At 51.7% G+C, this 10266-nt stretch overlaps 1 protein-coding gene across 1 annotated transcript; it reads right to left on the bottom strand.

The window, feature by feature from the left end:
• Window positions 1-603: 603 nt before the first annotated feature.
• On the bottom strand, window positions 604-7978 carry LOC310685092 (homeobox protein not2-like). The gene is made up of 3 exons (XM_083456716.1): window positions 7061-7978; window positions 4678-4886; window positions 604-2559 (listed from the first exon to the last, which is right to left on the bottom strand). The coding sequence occupies exons 1-3, from the start codon at window positions 7347-7349 to the stop codon at window positions 2392-2394; spliced, it is 666 nt and encodes a 221-aa protein (XP_083312842.1). The 5' UTR covers window positions 7350-7978; the 3' UTR covers window positions 604-2391.
• Window positions 7979-10266: the final 2288 nt, after the last annotated feature.

Genomic DNA, 10266 nt, shown 5'->3' with positions numbered 1-10266 from the left:
GACAGGAGGCCCCACCTGGACTCCGCCTGCCTGCATCCAGGGTCACCCCCTTGCCCTCTTGCCAACGACAGTCCAGCTGCAATCCTGCCCAACAGGACCCAGAGCGAGTGGAGGTTCTTTGGACCATAAACATGGCCGTTCCGGGTCGGTGCAGCACCTGACACTACAATGGGGCAGCGGCTGACTTAGGACAGTGGCTCCCTAGGGCACCCTGGAGGAGCAAAGCCCAAAGGCAGAAGAAGTCATGGGATGCCTGCCCAAGGTGCCAGCCCCACCACCTCCAGTTAGGGCATGAAGTAGCAAGAGATGTGAAAGGTCCCTTCTCTTTCCCAAGAGATCCTGGAGAGCTCCCATCAATCAGAGAAGACAGGGAGTCAAAAAATGTGGTGGCGGGCAGGTGGGACCATTAACTCAGGCGCAGAAGACCTGCTTTGCCTGGTGCCTAGTTCAGTCCCAGGTGGGATGCCCAGGTATGTGTCTAAAGGTAAAGGGACCCCTGACCATTAGGTCCAGTTGCGGCGCTCATCTCGCTTTACTGGCCGAGGGAGCCGGCGTACAGCTTCCGGGTCATGTGGGCAGCAGGACTAAGCTGCTTCTGGCAAACCAGAGCAGCACATGGAAACGCCGTTTAACCTCCCGTCGGAGCGGTACCTATTTATCTACTTGCACTTTGACGTGCTTTTGAACTGCTAGGTTGGCAGGAGCAGGGACCGAGCAACGGGAGCTCACCCCGTCGCGGGGCTTCGAACCGCCGGCCTTCTGATCGGCAAGTCCTACGCTCTGTGGTTTAAACCCACAGCGCCACCCGCGTCCCGGTATGTGTCTAGTGAGAGATATAACCTCCATTCATGTTCACATGTTCCAAAGGCTTTGATGCAGCCCGTAAGTAGCACAGAAACCGGTGCTAATTGTGACTCTGGCCCACATAGGAGAGAGAGCCCTGAGCAACGTGGGCAGTCAGGTCTTGCACCCGGAACTCAGGTCTTGCCACCAGTGTGCGCAGGACTGCTGCTGCGGATCGTAGCCATGAGCGCTGCTTGGCGCACAGACTCCCGTGACAGTTGCCTCTGGGACAGAAGAGGATTTGCATATAGAGTTTTTATTTTTCTGCTTTCCTACAAAACCAGATTTTATCGATGGCACACAAAAAACACAAGAGGAAAAAATAAATTAAATTATATCTTTTTCTACTTTAAAAAGTGCAGCTACTGCTATATAAATAAATATCGCGATTCGCGACCGGCCATTTTGCAATGTCCTGCTTTTTTAAGAAAGTAAGAGGCACAATCATTTATACCCTGAGACGGCCGAGAGGCTCTGAATCACCAGTCTGAGGAAACGGCGGAGTCGGTGGCAAACCTAGCAAGGAAGGGAATGTTTAGGGCTGCGGCTCAGTGGCAGAACATCTGCTAGCATGCAAAGGTCACGGGTTCAACTCCTGGCGTTTCCAGGTACGGCTGGGAATCTTCCCCATCTCAAATCCTGGAAAGTTGCTTTCGGTCAGTGCAGACATACCTGAGCTACATAAGGAAAATGGTTTGACCTGATGTAATGTTAATGGGCTACAATCAAACTTTGAGATATTAGATTCAGATTTCAAACATTCACCAAGGTTTGCATTAAGCTCCAGGGCCAGATCTACATTTTTTGCCCTGGAGGGCAAAGGTCAGCCCTGTTGCCCTCTGCCCTGGCACCAGATTCAGGAGGCTGGGCATATAACTCAAAGCTTTGGGCGAGCAAACCAAATCCAACAGCAAGGGCTGCCCATTCACAATACCAAACTAAGCTGTGCTTTCGTGGAGAAAGAACAGCAATATGGAACTGACCTATGGAACTCACCACCACAGGATTAATGTATACATCATTTCATGGAAGACAATCCTGAGACTGGATATGGGCTGGCTGGTTGAACAGAGCCTCCACGCTCCAGTGTGTCCTGCTGACCAGCTCCTTGGTGCCACATTAGTGCCCAGAAGCAGAGGCAGCGAGCAGGAATGCAGCCAAGAGTGTCCACTAGCGCAAGGACTTCTGGCTGCACAATGCAAAATCCCCTGCCTCTCTTCTCCCTGCTGCCCCCACCCAGCTCTGGCCCACGGGGTCTGGGGAATCCCCAGAACAGATTTAGGGGTGCACAGAGACAGAGAATGTTCTGCCGCACAGCCCAAAGTCCTAGCGGAAGCCCTTCGCTGAATGCCACTCGATGGAGCCAGGCAAAGAAAGACCAAGACTGGTATCCAAAGGCCCAGACCACCCGCCTCAGTCGCCAGGTGGACCAGGCAAGGCTCTGGGGGTGTTCACAGGGGCGCCATCAAGTCCTGGCCTCCCCAGGAGGCAGATGCCAACTCTGCTAAAACAAAACAAAAGTGGTGTCCTCGGCTGGGGCAGCAACCGCTAGACTTCGATGTCCACGTCCCCCTCCTCGTTCTCGCCACTGTCGTCCTCGTCTGGCAGCCCCCGGGGGATGGGCTGCGGCCCCCCAAACTGTGAGAGCTTGGCTGCCTTCTGCTCCAGGCTCTGCTTCCGCCATTTGATCCTCCTGTTCTGGAACCAGACTTTCACCTGCAAGGCAGAAGGGCAGAAAGTAGAAGGAGGCCGAGCAAGGAACCAATCCTGTCCCAATCCCGACAGCATCAGTGCGCAAGGATGCCCCCTGCCCGTCTGACGTGGGCTTCCTTCCAACTCTACTACGAGTCTATGGTTCCAACTCCCTCAAACGTTCCTCATCAGGCCTGGCTTCCAGGCCCTTCACCCCCTGGGTGTCTCCTTGATCCAGGATGACGCTTCTTAAGAGAGTCTAACAATAAAACAAGGAACAGGCTGGTGAGACAATGACTGCTGCAATCGACACAAGATCCTATCACCAAGGCAACTATCTGTAAACAAACACTAAGCGTCCATCAAAATGACAAAAGTAGTTTCCAAAATAGGTTTTATCTCGAACAATAGCAAACCCAGTAAATAAAGTGTTCACTTGTAATAATATGTCAATGGTTCAGTGCTCATTTCTTCTTTCCAAAATAGATTTTATCATGAATAATTGCAAACGCAGCAATAAAGAGTCCACTTGCGACATATCAGTGATTCAGAGCTCCAGTAATCCGACGTTTCGTCGCCAAATGTGGGATGTGATCCATGAGAGGCAGTCAAGGACAACATTCCTTGTGGTGCTAGAGAAGACATGCGAGGGAAGGTTTGGTCCAGCCAGTCAAAACTTCCTGTTCCTCCTGGCTGGAGCATCCTTCCTTTGCAGGTGACTAAAGGTGGGCGTGACCTTACCTGTCCAGGTAACAAAAGGACGAGTCACGCAGCACCCCTCCTCTCTTTTTGACTCCCTTCTACGTTTGACCAGCTTTTAGTTAGGACTGCTCTGCTGGCTCTCAGCTAGAAGCAGCGCTGGGATTATTCCCCCATATGGGGCAGATCCACATGTACATATTTGTAACTAAGTCTGCCTTCAGGGATCCACCTGTGAACTGATGTAAGTAAACTTCTTTCATTGACTTTAAATAAGATTGTGGTGTCTTTATTCTTTTAAGAGGGATTCAAGGGAACTTACAGAAGCATACAATTCAATCTGAAACAGACTGAATTATATAATAGTGATATAATATAATAGTGATATAATAGTGATATAATAATACCTGCAACCAGCTATCTGCTGTGCGTTTAAAAGGGGAATGTAAACTCTGCTAAGTAAAGGAACTTGCCAGCGCAAGTTAGGAAGGCTATTAAAGGTAAAGGGACCCCTGACCATTAGGTCCAGTCGTTATTGGCCAAGAGAGCCGGCGTTTGTCCGCAGACAGTTTCCGGGTCATGTGGCCAGCATGACTTAGCCGCTTCTGGTGAACCAGAGCAGCGCACAGAAACACAGTTTACCTTCCCGCCAGAGCGGTACCTATTTATCTACTTGCACTTTGACGTGCTTTCGAACTGCTAGGTTAGCAGGAGCAGGGACCGAGCAACGGGAGTTCACCCTGTCGCGGGAATTCGAACCACCGACCTTCTGATCAGCAAGTCCTAGGCTCTGTGGTTTAACCCACAGCGCCACCCGCATCCCTAGGAAGGATATTAATAAACAATGAATTCTCTCCTGCCTCCCTGTTTTCCCCCAATAATTTTTATTCAATTTTTCCAAATATCTTAAACACTATACAGTGGTAGCTCAGGTTAAGTATTTAATTCGTTCCAGAGGTCTGTTCTTAATCTGAAACTCTTCTTAACCTGAAGCACCACTTTAGCTAATGGGGCCTCCTGCTGCTGCCGCGCCGCCGGAGCACGAATTCTGTTCTTATCCTGAAGCAAAGTTCTTAACCTGAAGCACTATTTCTGGGTTAGCGGAGTGTGTAACCTGAAGCATATGTAACCTGAGGTACCACTGTACAGCTTAACAAAATTGTTCTCCTTTAAATCTCTATATAGATATAGAAGATATAGATTCTCCTGCCACCCTGAACGTTCCCACACTAAAGAGCTTCGTCATTGAGCTTTGTAGTAAATAATATACAAGAGAAGGCAGTATGTAAACGCCTTGAAGCAGGGATACACCTGTCCCCACCTCCATGGAAAGAGGAGGATGTGCTTCAGTTTAAATCTCCTTCTTAAGAGAGGGCCGGAGGGGACGGATGCTGAGCTGGCTCCTGGCCTTGCTGTGTGTGCTGGGGGGGGGGCACTGCCTACCTGGGTTTCTGTGAGGTGCAGGGTGGCAGCCAGGTCCACCCGCTCGTTGCCCACCATGTACTGCTGCTTGAGGAACTCTTTCTCCAGCCGGTCCAGCTGCTCTGGCGTGAAGACGGTGCGCACCCTCTTCATCTTGCAGGGACCCCCCGATCGCCACGAAAGGGGAGCCCCCAGGGAGCCAGCCAGGGCGCAGTGAGCAAACTCCAGCTCTAGAACGGCAAAGGGGGAGACATCCTTGTGACACGGGGGTCAAGGAAAAATACACCACGGGCCAGATGAGCGACTAGGCTGGAAGAAGCTGAGGGGGAGGGAAAGCAGGTCATAGAGCCACAGACTAGTAGAGTTGGAAGGGCCCCCTTGAGTCATCCAGTCCAACCCCCTGCAATGAGCCCTGGCAGATGCTGGACATCCAAGCTGTGACCCACCCACATCCCCCCCAGAATCACACGGCAGCAAGGAATTTGCGCCCGCCCGCTGGGATTTATTTGTCGTAAAACCGCTGGCAGGCCAGCTTTCATTTCTAAGCAACACCAAGGCGGTTTGCAGGACAATAAATTGGGCAACACAGAAGAAAGTGTAGCAGTGCCCACAACTCTGCAGAGATGCTGCCAGTCAGTGCAGGGAATGCTGAGCCACAGATTTATTCCTACACCCTCCATTCCACCTGCCAAAGAGGATGCGAATTTGCCAATGACATGACGCACATGCCAAATCTATGCCTTGGGCCCAATCCACATACAGTGTTGCAGAATCCCCTTGGCACCCCTGAACCTGATTTCTCTCAGATGATCCATGGGGCTGGAGACTGGCTCCTGTGGGCATAAGGGGCATGGGGGCAGCCTTCTAATAAACTGGTCCCAAACCGTTCAGGGCTTTCGAGGTCTTTAGGGTTTGAGGACCCTTTGAGCCAAATTTGTCTGGCCTTTTAGAACAATAAACTCATTGCCTGACTTATGAGCTTGGGAAGGAATGGGCAGCCAGCACCACTGACGCAGAATCGGTGCAATTTGATCCGCCCGCCTGGACCCCAACGCCTTCTGCAGTCCCTGGGCTGCCATTGCTGCAACCAGGAAGGCGTGCCAGAGGCCGGGTCTGCTTTTCCCCAATGAGTCCCAGTTGGGCTTTTGCTACAGTCATGGTCTCACCTGGGGGAAGCCCCATTCAGCTCAATACTTTGGAGTAGAGACTCTTTTCAAAGCAGATTCAAGCACATACCAGCAAATGTATGTCACGTAATTAAGAGGGTTGGGGGAACTTTTTTATTTAATCACTGCATTCCACCTTTTCCTGAAAGGAGCTCTGGGTGGTGTCAGCAACAGACCTACATTTTGGGGGCCCTGAACCTTGAACTGTTATGGGACCCCTTCACAACCAGAAAGACTTCAATGGGGTGGTACCCCGACAGATCACAACACCTTCACAACAGCTGGGCTATCGACTCTCCGACTTTGAGAACGTTGAAATACATACAACAAAAAATGTGACTCAAATCGGGTTTACCAAACCCGAAACCTTTAAGCAATGTGGACTAAATTCGCTTCTCAGGGCCCTCCAGGATTGGGGCCGTGAAGCTTCATTCGTTTCAGAGGAGATCTGCCCTATACATGGTCCTCCCCCTCCTCAATTAATCCGCCCCACAACCCTGTAAGGGAGGCAGTGCCGAATTTATGCATAAGCTAAAGCTCTAGCTTAGGGCCCCACTCTCTTGGGGGCCCCAAAATAATTTAAAGGGGAAAAAACTGAATGTACATTTCCAAAATATGAGATATAAAAGAAAACCTACATTCAGCAACAGTGTTTTGTGTTGTGTGGGCTTCTATTTGTTATATGCAAATGGCTTGAGATACCTATGAGGTCCATAAATTACCATATAGCATATATTTAACACAAAAAACAGCAACAATTTGTTGTTGACAAGGGACAGCAGGAAATATAACGGGCCCCATTACCTTCAGTAGAGGTTTGGCTGAGAAAATCACTGGCCCCCAAGGTGACTCTGCAAGTGGGGCAATGAACCTTGGTGACCCAGGTGACACCACACCTGCGCCAGAAACCCCTTTCCAAAAACCTGGACTTTCCCCCTTTCTTGCCAGAAGGAAATAGAGGGGAAATTGCCCTGGGAAGTGGGGAGGGTCGCTTGATTCCATGCGGGTCCTCTAACCTCGCTCCAAACCCCTCGTCAGGACGGCTGCGCAATAAGCCCCCAGGGGCTACAGGCAGGACGGCTCAGAGTCAGAGGCAGTCTACACCTGAGCACGATCCTGAGAGGTCACCCCGTCGGGAAAAGCGTCCACCCACTGCCCCCCGCAAGATGCTCGCTCTTCTGCCCGTTCCCACGTGCACGCCTGCCCCGCACTCCCGGGGTCCCCGTCTCGGCTCTCACCTGGCCTCCTGCAGCCGGTCGGGGCGCACTGGCGCGGTTGCAGCGGGAGCAGCGCGGGGGTCCTCTCGCCCAAGCAGACGGCGGGGACCGGCAGGAACCGGAGGGCGCCCGGGAAGGCGGCGGCGGCGGCCCAGACGCTGGCCCCGGGCGCGCTCCGACGGGGCGGCTCCGGCTTGGCCAGCAGCGACTCGATGTCGAAGCGGCTCCGCGGCGGAGGCGCCGGGTCCCGGGTGGCCTCGACGGGCGGCTCTCCCAGCGCCGAGAAGAGCAGCGGCCGGCTCTGCAACATGCTGGCGACGGGGCGGGCCGGAGAGGTGGCCCAGCCGCGGGCGACGGGGGCTTTATAGGGCGGGCCCCGTCCAGCCCGGAGGGCGTGGCCCGGGCCGGGGATGAAGCCTCCGGGGGCCGCGCCGTCGAGGAAAACTCCCCCCGGCTGCTCCCTGCCGCGCCGTTGGGCTTGGCTTCCTCTCTTCGACGGGGCGGCCGGAGGAGACGCCTCCGGCGCGCAAATCTGGCAGCAGCCCGACGCCCCCGACAGACCCCCTCTCTCCGTCCCGAGCGGCGAGCCCGACGGCGGCCCTGACGGCCCTGTTGCTTCTCCCGGCCCCGGACTGTAGGCTCCACGGGGCAGGGACCTGCTTCCCCTTCGCCAGCCCCCAGCGAGTCAGGAAGGGAGGGCTGTCGTCTGGATGTTGTGGTTGTCGCGTCCCGTGTTGCAAAGCTTGCGCTCACGGCATGCATTTCCATGGGTCTACTTCGAGTAACCGCTGGCGGAACGCAGGCCGGAGTTGCCCTGTAAAGCGACTTGCGGCCCCGTGGCACCCCCAGAACAAGGGCCGGGGCCAGAACAGTCGGCCTTTGAGTGCTAACTGCACCCACCTGGCTGGCATCCGGCACCCTGGTTGCCTTTCCTAGAATTGCAGAGAGGGAAGGGGCTCTAAGGGTCATCTAGTCCGACCCCCTGCAATGCAGGAATCACAAGGAAAGCATGCAGGCGCTGCGCTCTAATCCGGATTTTGTAAGGGCCCAACGTGTAGTAATAATAATAACAATTTCTTATTTATTCCCCGCCCATCTGGCTGGGTTTCCCCAGCCACTCTGGGCAGCTCCCAATCAAATATTAAAAACAAGAAAGCATCGGACATTAAAAACTTCCCTAAACAGGGCTGCCTTCGGTTGTCTTTTAAAAGTAAAATAGTTGTTTATTGCCTTGGCATCTGCTGGAGGTGTTTGGAGGCTGCTGAGAGGTGATTCAAACTTGTTGCGGGTGTTACCGTTTTATTTTTGTTCTTATTTTTATTATGCATCTTGTGTTTTCTATATTGTAATTTTAGGTGGTGGACCTCCCTGAGATCTATGAGTGATGGGCAGCACAACACATTAAATAAATAATAATTATCCACGTTTCTTGCCAACCTCTTTGTTCTTTGCCAGTGACGTCTTTGCTGGCAACTTAGGAATATTGGAGACAATTGAGCAAAAACAACTGAGGTCACAAAAATGGTTATGAAGGTGTCAACACCGACAGGTTGTTTTCCACAGTGGGCCAGAACATTTTTGTAGCCTTATTAAAGCCTCTGGCTAGGCTGAATAGGGCTTACTCTCAAGTAAATGTGCCCAGAACTACAAGGCAGGTGGTGCAATGTTATATCTAGTTATTCAGATTTTTGTCTCTTTGCATTCAATGGGGTTTCCTACTCCCAGGAAAATGTGCACTGGCTTGCGGCTTTAAATGCTGGTGTGATCACACAGAAAAGTTTCATAACCTGGTTGGTTTTTAGGGTGATTTACACCAGGGACTGATATGCTCAAAGAAGCATTCCACTACCTTGTTAAGACACATAACTAAAGCTTTGCAGTGCATCAGGGAAAAACAAAAACCTGATCTCTGTTTGCCAATTAGCCATTTAACATTTGAGAATTGCAGGCATCAATGGCCTATCAGCAGAATTTCAAGGTTTTAGATCTGCCTAGTGATCCTATTAAAGAGTCAGCTAATGGAAAAGGGATTGCGGGAAGATAATGAATGGAGGTTGAATTAAGGAGGGCGGGGGGGGGGCCTGGCGCAGCTCCCCAAATAGGGCCCCTCATTCCCACAAAAAGGAACACATGGAAAACAGCGCCACAAAATGAGCCGGGCAGTATTTTAAATACTCAGATTTATTAGTGCACAAGCTGTCATGCGCTGCAAAAATACTGTGCAGTTTCACATTCAAAACTCAATGCAGAAGTAGTTTTGCTTGCCTCCAGCGCTGGGCCAGTCACCCGACTCCCACCCTATCCTACCTCACAAGGCTGTTGGGAAGATCGAGGAAGTTGGTAGGAATGGCTGCGAGGTTCTTCATTCTTTTTTGCTTTTGAGGTCAGTCTTTCTCTTAATCGCTCAGTAACAAAACCTAGCAGCAGCCGCAAAATTAAAAGACGCCTGCTTCTTGGGAGAAAAGCAATGACAAACCTAGACAGCATCTTAAAAAGCAGAGACATCACCTTGCCAACAAAGGTCCGTATAGTAAAAGCTCTGGTTTTCCCGGTAGTGATGTATGGAAGTGAGAGCTGGACCATAAAGAAGGCTGATCGCCAAAGAATTGACGCTTTTGAATTATGGTGCTGGAGGAGACTCTTGAGAGTCCCATGGACTGCAAGAAGATCAAACCTCTCCATTCTGAAGGAAATCAGCCCTGAGTGCTCACTGGAAGGACAGATCCTGAAGCTGAAGCTCCAAGACTTTGGCCACCTCATGAGAAGATTCCCTGGAAAAGACCCTGATGTTGGGAAACATGGAGGGCACAAGGAGGAGGGGGCGACAGAGGACGAGATGGTTGGATAGTGTTCTTGAAGCTACCAGCATGAGTTTGACCAAACTGCGGGAGGCAGTGGAAGGCAGGAGTGCCTGGCGTGCTCTGGTCCAGGGGGTCATGAAGAGTCGGACACAACTCAACGACTCAACAACAACAAAACCTAACCGAAAGAACCTCTCCCACTTTTCTGTATTCTGCCCCAATAACATAACGGCTGAGGGAACTAAGAGGGTTTTTAATGGTTATGGAGCAATCTGACAAACAAATGAGTTGTGTTATGTTGTTTGGTCTTATGTCCCCTTTTTGTAAACATAGTGGGCAGTCTGTTCTATATTTAAGTTCAGAACCATGTTGCCCTTAAAAGGAACCCAAGGCTCCGGGCCTGCACCTATTCAGCTGGGAGTAAGG

Source organism: Podarcis tiliguerta (genome assembly GCF_965153285.1).
Source record: "Podarcis tiliguerta genome assembly, chromosome: 9".
Taxonomy (NCBI): domain Eukaryota; kingdom Metazoa; phylum Chordata; class Lepidosauria; order Squamata; family Lacertidae; genus Podarcis; species Podarcis tiliguerta.
The sequence above is the reverse complement of the archived record's forward strand: the minus strand, read 5'-3'. Positions and strand labels throughout refer to the sequence as shown.

Bases quoted from the DNA above. Each gene is read 5' to 3' on its own strand.
- LOC310685092 (XM_083456716.1), bottom strand. From the start codon at position 7,349: ATGTTGCAGAGCCGGCCGCTGCTCTTCTCGGCGCTGGGAGAGCCGCCC. The intron at 4,887-7,060 runs GTGAGAGCCGAG...TTGCCGTTCTAG, and splicing joins GACCGGCTGCAGGAGGCCAG to AGCTGGAGTTTGCTCACTGC. The intron at 2,560-4,677 runs GTAGGCAGTGCC...TCTGCCTTGCAG, and splicing joins TGCACCTCACAGAAACCCAG to GTGAAAGTCTGGTTCCAGAA.